Genomic DNA, 21,238 nt, shown 5'->3' with positions numbered 1-21,238 from the left:
TCAAATTAATATTCATTTCACAGGCATGGTAAAAGAAACAAAATTAACTGTTTTTAATTTTTTATAGTAAAAATAAGAAAAAATAAAGTTGAAAATTAAGGAAAAATTAAAAGAATCACACTACAGATGGTCTAACTTGAATCAAATAATTTGAAGCTATTGTATCCTAATTAGGTGTATTGAACCGATCCACTGAAGTGAGACCCATTTCCGAAAGTCAAAGAAATGAAGAATCATCGACCAACACGAAATTGGACGGAAGGGAGGAACGCCTTCCCCAAGCGGCTTGTACGGATGGCAATCAACTCTTCCTTATACGGCAAATACGACCTTCTCTTATCCAATCTTTTCATGTACAAATCCTCCTGCGCCGCCACGGTCGCCTTATCCTTCTTCGCCGGCGCAGCCAGGAACACCAAAGGCTCCTTTCCATCGCTTTTGCTACGCCGGAGAAAATTCAGAAGCTTCCACCGCTTCGAAGACGGCGATGATCCTGTTGAATTGCTCTTCTTGCACCTGCTCGGGGAAGCTTGCGGCGAATTCGGAGTCCAAACACAGTACGTCCCCGGCGGAATTCCCTCCAAATCATCATCCGATGATGACGACGATGAATATTCTGACGATAGCGACGGCGGTTGGTGGCTCTCACTCCGGAGACCCTCGCCAGCGGCAATCAATATCCTCCTTATCGGTAACCGAAGCTCCGCCTCGGTACTCCGGTGCTCCTTTAAAACGTCGCGGTTGAAAAGCGGAAAAACGGTGTCGTTGAAAGAAAAGTCATGGTCGTTATTGTGGTCAGCTTTTCGAAACGCGGCGAACTCGAAATCGGAGTCATCGTTTTGAGTAAGGTAGTGGACTCGTCCAACTTTTTCAGCGATACTTGCGAGTTGATCGGTGGAGTAGCTGCTGAAGCTTGGAGACACAAACGAGTCCGAGTGTTGTTCTTCCTTCTGCTTCTGCATTTTACCGTTTTATTTTTCCTTCAATTTCACAGTTGCTTCGTGAAGTAGTACTGTAGTAATTGTATTTTTGCTTCTTTGGTGGGTTTGGGAATGATAAGCGCCAAGAATGTGTGTGGACTACTGGACTTCTGCGTATTTATAGGAAGGAGCTAGAGGAATGATAAATTGAGAACGGAATAACGCACGCTGTACGTCTAAAGTTTGTTCGTAACGCATTACTTACACTTCCACTCTCTTTCCTGCATTATGAATTTACAAAAATGATATTTTGTGGAAAAAAAAATTTAAACAGTTTTGACAATTATTTTAAAAAATAATGAGTTCTTAATAAAAAAATATTTTTGTTCTTTGATTTTTATTTTTGTAAAATTGTTTATTTTTTTGTTAATATTTTTTTTATATTAATTATTAACAGAATACCTTTACATACCATATTAAGCGTGGATTTATTTATTAAGAATTAATTAAAATTGATAAAAAAAATTTTACTGAAAGTTTTATTATTTTTTAAGAGTAATTATTGATTTTTTTTATTTTTTATTATCTTTTTAAATAGATAAACTAAATTTATTATGTAAAATTAGAAAATATTAATAATTTTTAAATTATTTTTACTTAAAATTAAATAAAAAATATATTAATAATTAACTACGCAATAAATTTTCATCTTATTTTGTGATTTGTTTATCTTTCATTTTTTTTCTTCTTTCCCACGTTTGGCACTTCTTCTTGCTTACGTATGTAGCTACGTAGTGGCCTTTTTTTCCCCTTTATATGATGTTTGTGATTAGTTCTGTTATTTAAAATATTGTATTTTAATATTGGACTAAGAGGAGTGTTATCCTATAAATAGTCTATTATGTGTGTTGTATTTAGGGATGTCAATGGCGCAGGGCAAGGGCGGAGGATGCCTCCCTGCTCCTTATTTTCGCTCTTAGATTTGCTCTGCATTCCCGTCTTATTCCATGTCGTGGGAGAATATTACTCCCCATCCCCATTTTTCACGGGGTCCCATTTTTTGCAGGGATCCCATTCTCCATGTACATAATAGTTCTAACTAATTATTAATTTCCATATGAATAGAGCTGCAAGTATCTATCTTATATGTCAATGAGTTATAACTCAAATGGCATAGTCTCCCCATACTCAATTAAGAGGTTGCAGGTTCGAGTCTCCTATCTTTGGTAAAAAAAAAAAGTATCTATCTTATACAAAAACTGCAAGATTTTATACAAAAAGTCTAAATGACACGATGGTGACTTCTTTCGAAATAACGCAATGGAGATGCAACGACGAGCCAAAGGACAAAGTAGTAGACGAGGTGGGAGACGCGACAACAGAGAGGAGAATGGACACGACGGTAGAGTTACAAAAAGGAAACGCCGCAAAAAGAAATTACGACGCGGTAAGGGTGATGACACAGTGAGGTGTGACAATGTGGTGAAAAGGGTGACGAGGGGGTGGCTGCAGAGAGGTTGGATGAAGTATGGACTGCTTTAGAAATCTCTGAATTGAAGAAGGGTTATGCAAATAAAGATTAGGAGTTTTTGGTTTCTATATATATGTGTGTGTGAGAAATATCTAAAAAACATATATGAGAAATAAACTATTAAGGATAATTCAAGGAATTCATAAATTTCGGGGAATAGCGGGGACAGGGCGGGGATCCCCACTCGGGTCCCCGCACCTGCTTCGGGGGAATTTTGTCCTCCATTCCCATCCCCACAGAAAAAATTCCCACAGTTGAATCCTCATTCGGGGCAGTCTCCACAGGAATCCCCGCATTTCGAAAAATTTTGTCATCCTTAGTTGTACCAAGTTGTGTTGGCGAGCAACTTTGATTTTCTAAATTCATTAGAATAACTATATTTTTATAATTTTTAAAAAATAAAAAGAAAAACTGCAACGTTATTTTTTACTTTTAATAATTTAAAAAAAATAAAAAATAAAATGACAATGCCGTTTAGCATTGTCAAAATTAAAAAAAAAATATTTTTTAATGAAAAGAACAATGATTTTCCTTTTTAAATTAATTAAAAAAATAGATAAAATATTAGTACCGTTTTGTGTATTTTAAAAATTAAATTTTTTTATAGTAGAATAAAATTTACATGAAATTAAATAATCTAGTGTAATATACATTTTTGACCGATATTAAAAAAAAATTAGCCTTGTTTTTAACCAAATTATTGGATTATTGAATCGCCATTTTAAACAATAAGTCATTCATTGAATAGTTAGTTTAATTTTTAGTTAAATATATAAGTATATAATATCTAAGAAGGATAAATTGATTACAAGTAGGGGGTGACAACGGAGCGGATAGAAGCGGGTTTTTCCTCTACCTGATCCCGTTCTGTCGTACAACAATTCGCATAGAATCTATTCCGTTTTTACCTGCGGATAGTAAAACGTTGAACTCTAACCCGCTCCTGTGGATACCTGTCCCGTCCTTATAATTATTAAAATTCAATAAATAAAATTAAATTTTAAAATTTATATAACCATCATCACATACATAACATAAATTAAAGTAAAAATTTAAATATGATACAATATTATTAATCATTTACTAATTATTTTACATATATTATACATAATATATATTAAAATTATATATATTATATATATAGTGGGGTGGGTAGGGGCGGGTATTACCTAAACCGATCCCGCTCCACCCCTCCCAAGAGTATGCCCCACTAAAAACTCGCCCGATGCAGAGCGGATAATTTACCCGCCCCGAACGGGTAGGAACGGGGTGGATACTTGCGGATTCGAGTGGTATTGCCATCCCTAATTACAAGAACACCTAAAACGTATTTTTGAGTTATTATCCCATTTCAAAAGATGCAAAATTTTGGTTTAAATATAGTATACATAAGTGATAAGTGATATATCATTAAAAGATTAAATATTTTTTTATTTCTCATGATATCTCATAATTCGATAAGTCAAGAATTAATTTGTCGTAAATTTAGTCTTTATTTAAGGGTTTGTTGATCAATAAATTATTGTATGCATAAAGCGAAATTTAAACTCTCAGTACTTACTTAAATAAATTAACAAACTAACTACTAGATAAATTCAATTTGATTAAAGATCTTAGAAATATAATATTCAAATCAATAGATATTTTTTTTTGTCTCAAAAAGTGAGTATGTTAATCAAGTTTGAAAAATGTATTTTTTTTCTCTCTCCTCCATCGTAAATACACAAGTTACCAAATTTGTATAAAACATTGTACCAAATTTGTATAAAACAAACACCCCCATGATACAAACAACACGACCATGGGTGTGCCAAGGGTGACTCATTGCATTTGGGGACTCGGCAACTATTGTGCCCATCAAAATTTGGTCGGTATAATATTCTCTTAGTTAAAATAACTATTAAAATCGTTTTTAATTTTTGAATATACCAACAAAAATATCTTTTATTTTTAATGTATTAAATATATATTTTTAAAAATTAAATTTTGATATGATTTTTTTTATAAATATGATTAAAAAATAAAATATTTTTATTTTTAAAAATTTCATAATTTTATATCAAGTGAATTTTTTTATCAATGGACAAAAACACTTTTAATAAAATAAAAACAAATTAGGAATCGAATTTTAGTCCAATTTTTTTTATATACTTTATAAATAATTATCTAAATATTCATACACAATTTTAGATCATATGCATAAATAATTTGTTAAATACAAAATTTAAAATTATTCTCATAAGCATTTTTAAAAATTAAGGACGCTTTTGATTGTTTACTCATTAACTTATATTGATATTTTTGAAACTGTATGTTATATTACAAATTGATTATGCAACATGTTTTGTTGTCAATTATGTGTAGACCAAAGACTTAGAACGTGAGTCAAATGTCTAGAAGTCATTAGATATCTCCACACCAAAAAGGAGATAAGGACTTTGTGCGTAGATGAGCGTTTGGAAAAGGTTTATACGTAAGTTTTGATATTTTTAAAATAGATTTTAATTAATATTTATTTCAATTTCATAATATAAAATCTATTTTGATTGCCTAGGATATGTTTACACAAAACATTGAGGTTAGGACCTAGTAATCCAAGCCAAAATGTTGAGAATGGCAATGATTTGAACATTTTTGTTCAATTGAATATTATAGTACTGTTTGGCTAAAGCCTCTCGGACAACCGTACAAGAATCACATATACATGGAACTATGGAAGCTAAGGAACTTTCATTGCCAATACTATTAAGAAAAAAAATATATACTTCACCTATAAGACAACTTTGAATTGAAAAGTCTTTCGAGGTTCAATCTTTATTCATGTCCTCTATTTCTAGAATATCAATTATGCTCTTTAACCAAACATTGAGACTTTCTAAGAATACACATACCATGGCGCCAGGCATGACGCTATGCTCATAGTGAGGTCAGAGAGAGAGGTATGAAGATTAGACTTAGATTAAATAAACCCGAAATCAAAACCTTGTTTCCGAAGACATCATTAAAAATAACTGAATAATGCAACGAGATATCAACTTGGCCAGGAAGCAAGAGGAGACCTCAACGAATGGTCAATAAGCATTGAACAATAATATTTTATACGTTCAAGACTGTGATAATAATTGTTAAAATGTAATTTATAATTAAATATATTTTAACATAATTTATATCTAAATATGCATTGAGTTTTAAATATTTTAAACATTTTCAAAGTGACAATAATTGATGACGGAAGTAGTATGGTGCTTGAAGACTCCATCTAACTACATCAACTATAATAGAAAAGAAAAAGAAGAGATATACATACGTACATACATACTTATATATATTCTTTGTTTTGTAGTTGTGAATGTAGTTATTAGATTTTTTAAAGTGTTTGATTAATATGTGTTGAAGGTTACAAAAAGTTTAGGGAAGGGGTTGAAATTATTGTCTTTTTTTACTTTAATAGATTAAGTTTTTAAAACTAAACTTTAAACTTGATTTCTGTTAGAATGCGAAAAATTTAAGAGACAATTTTGTTCTCTCATAAATTTCAGAAAATAGAATAGCAAAAGAAAGGAAGAACCGGAGGTTCTCAGCATGGTAACAGTACCCAAATATCTAATATGTAATATCCTGAGAAAGCCGAAGGCAATCCTAGAACTTCCAACAGATAATTAAAGTTTAAAACATAACTAAACTATGAAATTAAAATAGGCAACTAGTTAAGGGTCTTCAGAGCTATCTAAAACTCCCCTTTTCAAGTCCTGCAGACCTCCCAACCGCCAACAGTAATTGAAATGCAAACACAAATATATTAAACAAAGAGATGCACAAGTAGGAAGCAGATAAGTCAATTAGGCAATTAGCAAATAATGATGCAGTCAATTAGGCAATCCAGACAAATCACATATAATGCTTATGATGTATGCCTGTCCTAGTGGCTGATGAGTCTCATATGTCAGTTATAAAGCCAACCCGACAAGTCCTGGTAGCTAACCATTGGACTGTCCCTCTGTCGTGCATCCCCAACTTGAGTAATTCTCAATCATAACATATTCATAATCATAATCATAATCATAATTATACAACACCCACTCTTGGTGTTTATCATGGGGGCGAGCTCATCCAAACCTTTCACAGTGTCCGGCCACACTTACGACATAGGTTCAGCAGAGTATCGAGTCTCCACCTGGAGCACGTGGTGGCAAGTCACTGCTTTCACCCAGGGAAACTCGTGTCTCAGATAATCATTTCACATCCATCCATACACCTTCCATAATCATTCCTTATGATCATATCATCACTCATCACAACCCGAGGCAAGTGGAACGAACCACAACTCTTGCGTCCACCCGGGGAGCCTCTATACTAACCAACCTGGAGCAAGTGGGGGCGAAACCACAACCCTTGCATCTACCCAGGAGGTACGTTCTGATATGCCCAGGAGGAACCGAGGAGGGGATCCGAACCTCTCACCATCTCGCTGGGGGCGATTTTACAATACCAAGAGGAACAAGGAAGGGGATCCTCACCTTCCATCATCTCTCTGGGGTCGCAATTTCGAGAAAGAGAACTCAAGATACAATAATCATTCACATTCACATTTTCATTTCCAGCCATAAATTACCATTTATCATAGCCATCCGGCTTAAGATCACAATTCATACTCAGCCATAAACCATCATCATATACAGCCATTCGGCCTATATCACACACAGTCATTCGGATAATATTATATACACAGCCCTTCGGCTCATTCCATATACGAAGCCATTCCACCATCCTCCTCAACAACTCATAACCTCATCATCAATCATAACTTCTCACTATATCCCCTTTCTTCATCCATAAGTTACTCTCTTCCCTAGCTCACTCTCATTCACTAGGCATTCTATATCCATTTAAGATTTAGGGGAAGAAATTGGGGATTTATAAGTGTGAAACAACATCTCGGAAGGCTACAAGCTTGCTGGGAATGCGAAATACTTGAAAACAAAACTTTAGGAAAGGACTGGGTCGCGTGCGTACGCACAGGGGTGTGCGTGCGCACGCCCAGAAGCATTTTTAAATGTGTGCGTATGCACAGGAAGCCAAATCTCCTGGGTTGAGTGCACGCACAAGGTGTGCTAGAGCCACCAACAGCATGCCATTCCCAACGTGTGCGTGCGAACAGGTCTGTGCGTATGCACAGCTCGAAAACCTTCCTTGGCCATGCGCGTGCACAGAGTGTGCTAGCGCTCCCAGCAGCAGGCCCATACCCGCCTGTGCCTACGCACAAGGCTGTGCGTGCGCACAGGCTTAAAATTCCGCGGCGTGTGCATGCGCACAGGGCTGTGCGTGCGCACACAAACCAGAAATCACAAATTCTGCAGAAGTTGCAGAATTCAAATTTTTGGCCCAAAGTTCCAACGATCATATCTCCTTCGACAAAATTCAAATTTTCACCAAATTTAAACCATTTTAAAGCTTATGAAATAATCTTTCTTTTGATATAAAAATCATCAAATTCCGAAAACAATAACTGAATAACTCAAGATATGATCTGTTGAAGTTCATCAAAATTTCATTTTTACCAAAACTCATAAACTCCCCATTTTTAAAACATACACTTACCAATCTATACCAAATCAACCCAAAACACAACCATTCCAATCATCAACCATTTCCAAACCTCATTCAAACATCAATCCACCAATTCCTCCTCATTTAACTAAATATCACATCAACATCAACATTTCATATCTCAACTTCCAAACAAATATTCAATTTATCCATCACCATATACATATACATATATATTCGCAAATCAATTTCATTCATCAAATCATATTCATCAACAAGAGTCTCAACTCTAGCATCAATCCGACATATTAATCTATCTCATACAACATTACATGATTTACCAACCAATACAACCACTCACCATCATTTTCACCATCATTCATATATATATTTAACTCAATCCAATTTATCCAACAACCACATCAACATTCCAAAGCCCTATCCTAGGGTCACTAGTCTACGTTTTCACAACCACATTACATTTTAGATACAGGAAACCGAAACCATACCTTGGCCGATTCCCCGCTCAACTCGGAACACTTCCAATTCACTTTTTCCTCAATTTCCAAGGCTCCAACACCTCCAAGGTCAGATTTCCAGCGCCACAAGCCCACTCCAAGCTTCCCAAAATTTCCAACAAGCTTCAACAAGCATCAACAACCAAATTTTCCCAAGCTATACACATTAATTACCACAAATCAATACCTAAGGTTCATCAAAATCACAATTTCACAAGGTAAAGAGTTTCCTTACCTTTTTCGATGGTGTTTGGGGCACAAACCACCAATAGCCCAACCTTAAGTACCACCTAAACAATCAAAACACAAAAATTCCTTCAAAATCATCACTCATATTTTCGGACTTTTAGGGAAGAGGAAAGGAGATGAAAATTCAAATTCTTACCAACAAAGGTTAAATAGAACTAACGGGCTTGGCAAGAGCTTTGCATAGCCACTGACGGCACGCGAATCGGAGCACCATAACTCGAGTTATGATCAAATAAATGATGAGGTGAATAGTGCTTGTGAAACCCTCTCCTCTCTTATTCTCATTCACGTTGCTTCAGCCTCTTTGTGCTGAAAGTGAGTATTTTGGTCACTTAAGTGACCTTTTATATGTTGGGCTTGGGCCCAACTTGGGCCCAGTCCAACCCGTTAGCATTTTTTGCCCGTTTGGCCCAACTTTGGGCCGAACCTTTAAAATTAGTGTCCGGTTTTTAATTCTAAATATTTTTCTAAGGTTTTCTACTATTTTTATTATTCTCACACAGTACCGGGCAGACTTGAAACGGTTTGACTGGTTTGGCTGCCGGTTTGTGGTTTATCACGATTTTTTTTGTAGAAAACACATTTTCTGACTCCGAAAAACCTACTTAGTCTAAAAATCATATTTAAATCCTCAAATTGTCACCCTAAATTCTCGGAACCTAATTTGGGAAATATTAATTACTTAATTAGACAATTAATTTGTTGCGGTTCTTACATTCTCCCCACCTCAATAGGAATTTTGTCCACAAAATTCGAATTCAGTTACCTGAAAATAGGTGCAGGTAGTCCGTCCCTATTTCTAATTCAAGTTCTTCGGTGTGCTTCCCCATTCTGACTTGATTTCCAAGTCACCTCTCTAATAAGACTTCTCTTCCTAAGAGTTCCTTACGTTTACATCGTCAATTCTGATTGGGGGTTACTTGAAACTTCATATCCTTTTTTAATTGAACTGGTTCAAATTGTTCTGGCACTTCAGACGGCCCATCGTCCCCACAATAATCTCTTTTAGGTCAATCGCTCTTCTCTTACTGGTCGCCGAAGTAGTCTCCAATTATACACAACTTCCTCTTTTAAACTCTCTTTAGGCTCACTCCGTTAGTCTGCATAACTTTTATGCTGGCATGCGCAGTTAGAGCCTTAACTCGATTATCGCTTACTCTCTCCTCATCGTTTTTGGCTATTAGTTCAGAACCTAAGACGCTTGATTCCCTTGTTCAACTCGTTTCAACATTCTCAGTAGCTCTTTATTCTCTTACTGCACTCCTCGTGCATTCAAACCCCTTCGATATTGCACTGCAGCAGTTTCAAATGATTTATTAGGTTCAAGTGTCGTGAGTACTGGTACCGAGATTAATCTTCCTCTCAAGATTCAAAATTTTGCTTCGCCTTTAAGCATCCACCCACACGGTGTACCCTAGCGTGTCAATATAACTTCAGGCAATACTGTAGGCAAGAATTAAGGCTCCAAAATTCCTCTTGATATCGCACACATACACGCTTCATCTCCCGTATTTAGGAGTCTCGCTCTAAGGGACCAATATCTCGACGGCTACAACTAGAAGTTATACGTGATACTAATTTAGATTCGAATTGATTCTCAAACAGATATTAAGCTCGAAAGATGAACGATCGATACCAATGGTGTTTGCGAGAAGTCAGAAAGATGTCTTGCATAGTAATTAAACAAAAGTGGCAGGTGAATAACGAAATGCACAATGAGGAGAATTCAAGGTGCATCTCAAGAAAATGGTTCAAATTAAAACCGTGATAGGAAGAACAAGGCATATCAAATTAAGTAAGTCTCAGCTAATGTCAAAGAGGACGCAAGTTTGCTAAAAGAAAACAACTCCACTCGTAACACGCCCCTAAGATTCAAGGATTTAGATGATTATACCAAGATAAGTTCAGGCTCATTTTGGAAAAACAAGACTCATACAAGTAAAAGGTAGCATTGGAAGGAGGATCAATTCATTAAGAATGCCAAGAAGCTTGTGAAATATTTGCAATAATCCACAGATGTTTTGTGTAACCAATGATTAGGAATGAGAGTGATACCGAATAGTCAACTATGGTACTGAAATAAGCTTGAGCAATGACTATGGGAGCATTTGGACTGCTAAGTTGGGTTGTCACCATGGTACATGAACGATTTGACAAAGTTGATATTGCGATTGGTTGTTATAGTGAATTGTGATAAGTTGATTATCGAAAGTCTTCCGCCTGATAATTCGTTGAAGATTCAAGAAGAAATTCCAAGTTGAATTTTCAATTGTAAGTCTCAAAAGAAAGGCTAAGTCGGGTTGTGAAGAAGCGTTGACGCAATCCCTCTCGTATAAGTCTTTCTGTTGTTATTTTCCTTCTTCACTGGCATAACCGGTGCCCTTCACAGGAAAACACTTAGTCGGACAGTTTCCTCTTCTAATACTCCTTTAATCTCGATCCTAGGTTCTACCGATTATAATGATGTCTTCAGTTATGGCACGATCAAAACTGATCCGGCTTCCGACACTAAGTCTATCGTAAACTCACTTTCTCTCCAAGATGGGGTTCTGGTATACTTTCAGGATTGTCTCAGAAACTCTCTCGTAATAGCAATTTGGTCTCATCTTCACTCGCCTTTCAAACGATTAGCAACTAAAGGTTAAATTCGTTCTATTTCCTCTTCCCCGTAGTTCACTGTCATTGGGTTTCGAGCAATAACTCTGCACAGTCCTCAATACTTTCGATCCCTTATATACAATTCAACCTGCTTCCGCTGCGTTACTCTGATTCTTGACCTTCTAGAGCCTAACCACTCCTCTAAACTAACTAAATATCGCTTCGTTTCAACCACTAATAGTCTTCGACTAATCGTCGACTTGGACTTCATGATTATCAAAACCTGTCATGCATCACGAATGAATGTTACATATCAATGGTATGCAAGGTAGTTAAAGATTCAACTGCTAATTTGCAATTACCTTGGGTTTGAGGATCAGATTCGGCTACCTCCCGGCGTTCCCTATGTGGACAATTCCAGGACATATGCCCAGGGCAACCGCACTTGTAACATACACCTAGTCCGGCCTTGCATGGTCTGTTTGGATGGTATTTCTTGCATCTCCAACACTTTAAGTCTTCCGGTTGAGTACTAATCTATCCTTCTGAATTCGGACCCTGACGGTTGTCGTTCCTTCGGTCAATATTCCAGCGTTGAGAACGTGAAGTGGCATAACGGCCCCTCTTAAAACTTTGGCCCCTAGGTGTAATCTTCATTTCTTTCCCTCTTTCTTGGTGAAAGGTTTTCGGCGGTCACTCCTAGCCAGCTCGATTCTTCTTGAGCTTTTTCCCGCTATTTGACCCGTGTTAGTTAACTCCGGATAACTCACTATCTCCATTGGTGCCACTATACTCGGGACATCATTTCTATCTTCATTTTCATCACCACTTTCGTTGCCAACTCTAACTTGTTGTTCTGTCCTACCCCTTGCTTAGCTAGTCGCAGCAGCCACAGCGCCAATGGCAGCAACAGCACTCGCCATCGTGGTTATGAGATCAGTCAAGGTACCTACTGGTACGGTCACGTCATTACCTCACCGTCCTCGACCCCCGATTACGCCCCTGACCGCGTCCACAAAGCGCCATTTGGTTCCCGTTCACACCAAATAAGTGATATCAAGGTGATCAGTCTCAATATCACAAGTCTAGTGCTTTAAAGTTTCAAACGCATGCTCATGAACTTTATGCTATGTATATCAGGCAAATATCCTAAATAGCACATAAATATGACTCAGAGTATGCTCAGAAGCATAGTCAATCTGTCCCTCAGGCTCTACAGGAACGAACTGCTCTGATACCATAATGTAACACCCTACTACACAGAGCTTTACACCTAGGATGTAAAACAGAGGAGGCGAGGTGCTACGACCTCTAGGTATAAAAATTTAGTATGTATAGTAGTGTAAAAAGATTATAACTAGGAGCCTTTGAAAAAAGAGATAAAGCAAAAATCGTTAAATCGAAAAAAGCATAACGCTCACGAAGCGATAAAGCAGACAGCGCATGAGAGAACAAGCTAAGGAGTTAATATACCAAGAGTTCCAAAATACATATAACAAGACTCAAAACTCGGCTCGCGAAGGTAAACTGGCCCGAGCGAAATATATAGGAAAACCCAAAAGAAAACCCAAAATATAGAGTGACAAAACATGAATCTCCAAAATTATCTCTAAGAGGAAATACATAATAAGTGGAGATAATAAGCATCTAAATAAATACAAATAACTAAAATAAACCCAAAAGGTAAAGATCTTCGCAACATCAGAAGCTTCCAGCACGCTTCAACGAGGTGTCATCTGACCTGCATCTGAGAACCGAAAAATCCGCATGGGTGAGAACCGGAGGTTCTCAGCATGGTAACAGTGTCCAAATATCTAACATGTAATGTCCTGAAAAAGCCGAAGGCAATCCTAGAACTTCCAACAGATAATTAAAGCTTAAAACAAAACTAAACTATGAAATTAAAATAGGAAACTAGCTAAGGGTCTTCAGAGCTATCTAAAACTCCCATTTCCAAGTCCTGCAGACCTCCCAACCGCCAACAGTAATTCAAATGCAAACACAAGTATATTAAACAAAGAGATGCACAAGTAGGAAGAAGATAAGTCAATTAGGCAATTAGCAAATAATGATGCAATCAATTAGGCAATCCAGACAAATCACATATAATGCTTGTGATGTATGCCTGTCCTAGTGGCTGATGAGTCTCATATGTCGGTTATAAAGCCAACCCGACAAGTCCTGGTAGCTAACCATTGGACTGTCCCTCTGTCGTGCATCCCCAACTCGAGTAATTCTCAATCATAACATATTCATAATCATAATCATAATTATACAACACCCACTCTTGGTGTTTATCACGGGGGCGAGCTCATCCGAACCTTTAACAGTGTCCGGCCACACTTACGACATAGGGTCAGCAGAGTATCGAGTCTCCACCTGGAGCACGTAGTGGCAAGTCATTGCTTTCATCCAGAAAAACTCGTGTCTCAGATAATCATTTCACATCCATCCATACACCTTCCATAATCATTCCTTATGATCATATCATCACTCATCACAACCCGAGGCAAGTGGAACGAACCACAACTCTTGCGTCCACCCGGGGAGCCTCTATACTAACCAACCTGGAGCAAGTGGGGGCAAAACGACAACCCTTGCATCTACCCAGGAGGTACGTTCTGATATGCCCAGGAGGAACCGAGGAGGGGATCCGAACCTCTCACCATCTCGCTGGAGGCGATTTTACAATACCAGGAGGAACAAGGAAGGGCATCCTCACCTTCCACCATCTCTCTGGGGTCGCAATTTCGAGAAAGAGAACTCAAGATACAATAATCATTCACGTTCACATTTTCATTTCCAGCCATAAATTACCATTTATCATAGCCATCCGGCTTAAGATCACAACTCATACTCAGCCATAAACCATCATCACATACAACCATTCAGCCTATATCACACACAGTCATTCGGATCATATCATATACACAGCCCTTTGGCTCATTCCAGATACGAAGCCATTCCACCATCCTCCTCAACAAATTCCGAAAACAATAACTGAATAACTCAAGATATGATCCGTTGAAGTTCATCAAAATTTCATTTTTACCAAAACTCATAAACTCCCCATTTTTAAAACATACACTTACCAATCTATACCAAATCAACCCAAAACACAACCATTCCAATCATCAACCATTTCCAAACCTCATTCAAACATGAATCCACCAATTCCTCCTCATTTAACCAAATGTCACATCAACATCAACATTTCATATCTCAACCTCCAAAGAAATATTCAATTTATCCATCACCATATACATATACATATATATTCACAAATCAATTTCATTCATCAAATCATATTCATCAACAAGAGTCTCAACTCTAGCATCAATCCAACATATTAATCCATATCTCATACAACATTACATGATTTACCAACCAATACAACCACTCACCATCATTTTCACCATCATTCATATATATTTAACTCAATCCAATTTATCCAACAACCACATCAACATTCCAAAGCCCTATCCTAGGGTCACTAGCCTACGTTTTCACAACCACATTACATTTTAGATACAGGAAACCAAAACCATACCTTGGCCGATTCCCCGCTCAACCCGGAACACTTCCAATTCACTTTTTTCTCAATTTCCAAGGTTCCAACACCTCCAAGGTCAGATTTCCAGTGCCACAAGCCCACTCCAAGCTTCCCAAAATTTCCTACAAGCTTCAACAAGCATCAACAACCAATTTTTTCCAAGCTATACACATTAATTACCACAAATCAATACCTAAGGTTCATCAAAATCACAATTTCACAAGGTAAAGAGTTTCCTTACCTTTTTCGATGGTGTTTGGGGCACAAACCACCAATAGCTCAACCTTAAGTACCACCTAAACAATCAAAACACAAAACTTCTTTCAAAATCATCACTCATATTTTTGGACTTTTAGGGAAGAGGAGAGGAGATGAAAATTCAATATCTTACCAACAAAGGTTACATAGAACTAACGGGCTTGGAAAGAGCTTTGCATAGCTGCTGACGGCATGCGAATCGGAGCACCATAGCTCGAGTTATGATCAAATGAATGATGAGGTGAATAATGCTTGTGAAACCCTCCCCTCTCTTCTTCTCATTCACGCTGCTTCTGCCTCTTTTTGCTGAAAGTGAGTATTTTGGTCACTTAAGTGACTTTTTATATGTTGGGCTTGGGCCCAACTTGTGCCCGGTCCAATCCGTTAGCATTTTTTGCCCGTTTGGCTCAACTTTGGGCCGAACCTTTAAAATTAGTGTCCGATTTTTAATTCTAAATATTTTTCTAAGGTTTTCTACTGTTTTTATTATTCTCACACATTTTCTGACTCAGAAAAACTTACTGAGTCTAAAAATCATATTTAAATCCTCAAATTCTCACTCTAAATTCTCGGAACCTAATTTGGGCAATATTAATTACTTAATTAGACAATTAATTTGTTGCGGTTCTTACATTCTCCCCACCTCAATAGGAATTTTGTGCACAAAATTCGAATTCAGTTACCTGAAAATAGGTGCGGGTAGTCTGTCCCTATTTCTAATTCAATTTCTTCGGTGTGCTTGATAAACCACTATTTTACAGTATATATTGTGTTTAATTGTGTGGTTTTGTCATGATCCTTACCCACTTATTCATCAATTTAGCATGCATTTAGATTTCCTTCCTAAATTCAGTACATGTTTGAAAATTGCTTCCTAGAGATTTTAATTATTTAATTTTAATTCTCCTTTATTCCATTCGATGCCGTGATCTGTGTGTCAAGTGTTTCAGGCTTTATAGGGCATGAATGAGATGGAGATTTGAGAGGAAGCTAGCAAAAATGGAAGGAACACAAGAATTTGAGGAGATAACCAGCGAGAAGTGACGCGGTCGCATGGCTCACGCGACCGCGCGAAGGATCGCAAATCGCAGTGACGCGGCCGCATGGCTTGCGCGGCCGCGCGGATTGGAAAGCGCAAGTGACACGGTAGTGTGGACGACGCGAACGCGTGGAGAGGAAAAAGCGCAAGCGACGCGTCCGCATGGATGATGCGATCGCGTGACATGCGCGATCTGCATAATCTGCAGAATTCGATGGGGGCGATTTTGGACCTTATTTCGGCCCAGTTTTCGGCCCGGAACAGCAGACTAGAGTCAGAGAATATGAAGAAACAACACACACATTCATTCAGTAGTTTTAGATCTAGTTTTTCACTCTCTCTTAGGTTTTTCTCTCTAGTTTTTAGAATTTTAATTTTCAATTGGTCTTAGCATTGGAACATTGAGAAGAGTTATTTTCTCATCAAGACTTCATCATTCTAGTTTATTCTCTTAACTTGGTTTTATTCTTCCATGTTCTTTGTTATGTTCAATTTTGTCATTCAGATACTTTTATGATTAATTAATGCAAGGATTATTTCTTTTTAATTCAATTTCAATTCCAATAATCATGTCTTCTTTTAATTCCCTTTTATGTGTTATGGATTTATTATTTACGATGCGTGAGTAGTTTCATTACTTGATGGGGAATTGATTGAAAAGGAACTCTTGAGTTGGAAGGATTGAAAGAAAAATTGTAATTGGGTTAATTGTTGAATTGCTATCCTGTCACCAACGTCAATCCCTTTGAACTAAGTGGGTTGTAACTCGTGAACAGATCTAGTAATCCAACTTGTTTGACTTTCCCTTACCTAGTAAAGGATAACCAAACAGAATAACCGTTAATAATAAATCAATCTTAAAAATCACTCCATCAATGATAGAGATTCTAACTAATCAATTCCCAGTCAAGGCTTTTATTTATATTCTTTAAAATTCCTCAATTTAAATTCCAATCTACTCAGCTCAACTTCTTGGAACATCTGATTAATAAAACAACACACTTTTCTGCAACTCGTTGGGAGACGACCTGTGACTTAAAACTCCCAGTAATTTTAATTTAAACTCTCTGTGACATATCTCTAAATTGATAGGCAGATTTTCGGTGAGTTAAGAACTATACTTGCAACGTAACCATTTTAATAAATTTTTAATTCACCAGCTTCTGCTTCCCATCAAATTTTTGGTGCCGTTGCCGGGGAGTTGCAATAGAGTGCTAATTTTATTAATTAGAATTTATTTATTTGCATTTTATTTAATTTTTCTACTATGAGCTGCATGTTTCTTCTGTCAAATGACGCGTTCACTTCCTGATCCGCGCTTGCTAATATTCGATCCTGAAATTGAAAGAACAATTTCACGAATAAGGCGAGAACAGCGTAGGTTAGCCCGCTCTGAGGGCGGATCTGAAAGTGAATCTGAGGAAGAAACCAGCCCCCGTTCTACTGATTCGGTTGTTTTACGTGCAGAAAATATGGCAGCTAGAAGAGTTACCATTCAGGAGGAAGGAGCTCTTGATTTTACAATGCAACCGTTTCAAGCGCATCATCCAGCGGTAGCTACGGATTTTGAAATAAAGACCGCACTGTTAAATTTGATGCCCAAGTTTCATGGCCTACCTGCTCAAGAGCCTATCAAGCACTTGAGAGATTTCCAGGCAGCCTGTTCTACTGTCAGGCGTGATGGCACTGATGAAACTTCAATTCTGCTGAAAGCTTTTCCGTTCTCTCTTGAGAGAAAAGTAAGAGAGTGGTACTACACTCAACCTATAGCAAATGTATCCAACTGGGATACACTCAGAAAGGAGTTTCTGAAGAAATTCTTTCCATCTGAAGTTACTGATAAACTGAGGAAGGATATCTCTACAATTGTTCAGGATGACAATGAGACTCTCTTTGAATACTGGGAGTGCTTCAATAATCTTCTAGAAGTATGCCCCCACCACATGATTGACAAGATCGTGCTACTCAGCTATATTACACAAGGTATGAGGCCCCAAGATAAGACCACATTGGAAAGTGCTAGCAATGGGTCTATGAAGAAGTACAAGACCCCTGATGAAGCTTGGCAATTGATCAGTGATTTAGCTGAATCTACTCGGAACCACAGACAGAAGCAAGGTCGTTCAAAAGCCGTTGCAGAAGTATCTTCGGCATAGAGACTGCTGCTCTAAATCAAAGCATCTGTGAGATGACCAACCTGCTGAAGCAAATGCAGTTGAATCAACAAGCTCAGCAAACTCAACCGCAGCAAAACCAACAACTAGTTCCATAAAGAATTTACGGAATTTGTGCTGATTACAGCCATTACACTGATGAATGCCCGCAGCTCCAACAAGAAGACAACATGGTGGCATCCACTCACAACTTCTATGACCGCCCCAACCAAGGGTACAATCAAAGTGGAAATAATAACCATGGATGGCAGGATAATTCAAACCAGAATTGGAGGGACAACAATAAAGGGGAGGCAGAGATAATCAGGGAAATAGAGGTGGAATAATAACAACAACAGGCAGCAAAATCAATCGTACCGAGCACCTCACCTGAGGCAAAACCAAGGACCACCGAACAATCAGCAGCAAACCTCTCAATTTACTCATTCTTTGTATCTTCTAATGAAGATTTATTACAAGCTTTTGAGCAAAGACAACTGGCCATGGAAATACCATCGTGAACATATTAACGCCAGTCTGAATGGTCTCACCTCTACTCTGCAAGCTCTTATGACACACTTGGTTCAGCACAAAATTCCAGTAACCAACCTTCAAGCACCACTGGAATCCCCTCTCAACCATTACCCAATCCAAAGGGAGGCATTAATGCCATCACCTTGAGGTCGGAACACACTGCAGGAGAGGAATCAGGAGGAACCAAGTCACCAGAATACCCTCAGCTGAAGAGGTGGTGGAAATCGAAGATTTGAAGAGGAAGAGGATATAAGGACATAGCTGAAGAAGAGATAGCTCAACCACAGGAAGAGATAGCTAAACCACAACTTGCAAGGAAGCCCAGGAAGCAGCTGGAACCTGATCCTAAAATGGTAGAAATATTCAAAAAGGTTGAGGTAACTGTTCCCCTTTTCGATGTTATTCAGCAGGTACCTAAATATGCAAAGTTTCTAAAAGACTTATGTATCCATAAAGACAAATTAATGAATTAGAAACTATTCCTTTAGGTAGTTTATATCGCTTTAATGGGAGGATTACCTGAAAAATGTAGTGATCCAGGTCTTGCATAGTTAGTTGTACTATTGGTGTGTAGTAATTTACGATTGCATGTGTGATTTAGGAGCATGTGTCAGTATAATGCCTTTGTCTATATATGTGTTTTAAGGATCCCTCCCTTAAAAAGGTCGGCAGCTCGTTTTGTGTTAGCAGATAAAAGCATTATTACAGTGGCTGGAGTGCTGAAGATGTTTTGGTGAACATTAAAGGGCTCACATTTCCCACTGATTTTTATATCTTGGAGATGCCCATAATGATTCAGATAAGCCATCATCATGCTACTTGGAAGACCATTCTGAAGACATCAAAATTCAAATTGGATGTTTTTTCAGGAACATACTCCTTTGAAATAGATGGCCGCATAGTGATCTTCAATCTGAATGGAGTCATTGACAACCCCCCAGAAGATCGTTCTATCTTCCAGTGTGATGTCATAGACGAAGTGTGGCTGAAGTTCAAAAAGAAGAGTTTGAAGAGAGGCACACTGGACAGGATCCAAGTGTGGGGACCCTCTTAACTGACATGAGGACACTTGCCATTTTCAAGCCCCAGATAATCCAGAGCCTGCCCATGATCAAAAGTTAGAATTGAAACCTCTTCCTCCACATCTCAAATATGCTTATCTTGAGGATGAGCAGAAGCTTCCGGTTATTATTGCAAGGGAACTGACTTCTCAACAAGAAGAGCAGTTACTTGATGTACTGAGGAAGCATAAGAAGGCAATTGGGTGGAGTTTGGCAGACATAGTGGGAATAACCCTCAAGTATGCGAGCACAGAATATTTTTGGAAGATGGAGCGAGACCTGTCCGTCAACCACAAAGAAGATTGAATCCCACCATCTTGGAAGTTGTCAAAAAGGAAGTGACCAGACTATTGGAGCGGTATCATATATCCCATTTCAGACAGTGAATGGGTAAGTCCAGTACAAGTTGTCCCAAGAAATCGGAGTCACTACGTGAAGAATGAGCATGGAGAGCTCATAGCAACTAGAGTTCAGAATGCTTGGAGAGTCTGCATGATTACAGGCATCTCAACCAAGCTACCCATAAGGATCACTACCCACTTCCATTTATTATCAAATGCTGGATCACCTGTCAGGTAAATCACATTATTGCTTTTAGATGGTTACACAGGTTATTTCCAGATTCATATAGCTCCTGAGGATCAGAAAAGACTACTTTTACATGTCCTTTTGGGACTTACGCTTATAAGAGAATGCCCTTTGGCTTGTGCAATGCACCAGCTACTTTCCAAAGGTGCATGATGAGTCTTTTCTCTGATCTTATTGAGGACTGTATGGAAGTTTTTATGGACGATTTTAGCGTTTAGGTGATTCTTTTAACCTTTGCTTAGATGGATTATCTAGAGTATTAGATAGATGTGTTGATACAAACCTTGTATTGAACTTCGAAAAATGCCACTTTATGGTAAGAAGGGATTGTATTAGGACATGTGGTATCTAATAATGGCATTTCTATAGACCCAGAAAGGTGAATGTTATTTCTAGTTTACCTTACCCCTCTTCTGTGAGGGAAGTCCGTTCTTCCTTGGCCATGCAGGTTTCTACAGGAGATTTATTAAGGACTTTAGTAAGGTGGCACTTCCCTTATAGATTACTGCAGAAGGACATTGAGTTCGAGTTCAGTGAAGATTGTAAACAAGCATTTGATAAGCTAAAGACCGCTCTAACTCAAGCCCCAATTGTGAGAGGACCCGACTGGAGCCAGCCGTTTGAGATCATGTGCGATGCTTCCAACCATGCAGTAGGAGCAGCGCTGGCTCAGTGTGAAGTAAGGATCC

General features: G+C 38.0%; 1 protein-coding gene and 1 non-coding gene across 2 annotated transcripts; both read right to left on the bottom strand.

The window, feature by feature from the left end:
* Positions 1-233: 233 nt before the first annotated feature.
* On the bottom strand, positions 234-962 carry LOC112755219 (uncharacterized). Its single transcript, XM_025803167.3, has one exon. The coding sequence runs from the start codon at positions 960-962 to the stop codon at positions 234-236; it is 729 nt and encodes a 242-aa protein (XP_025658952.1).
* A 17,092-nt stretch (positions 963-18,054) lies between these two features.
* On the bottom strand, positions 18,055-18,162 carry LOC112761813 (small nucleolar RNA R71). The gene has a single exon (XR_003182189.1). It is a non-coding gene; the product is annotated as a small nucleolar RNA R71 (small nucleolar RNA).
* Between the last annotated feature and the right edge of the window lie 3,076 nt (positions 18,163-21,238).

This window comes from Arachis hypogaea, chromosome 16, assembly GCF_003086295.3.
Source record: "Arachis hypogaea cultivar Tifrunner chromosome 16, arahy.Tifrunner.gnm2.J5K5, whole genome shotgun sequence".
In the NCBI taxonomy this organism is placed as follows: domain Eukaryota; kingdom Viridiplantae; phylum Streptophyta; class Magnoliopsida; order Fabales; family Fabaceae; genus Arachis; species Arachis hypogaea.
Note: the sequence above shows the minus strand (reverse complement) of the source record. Positions and strands in the feature narration are given on the sequence as shown.

Excerpts from the sequence above, each read along its gene's own strand:
- LOC112755219 (XM_025803167.3), bottom strand. The coding sequence starts at position 962 with ATGCAGAAGCAGAAGGAAGAACAACACTCGGACTCGTTTGTGTCTCCA.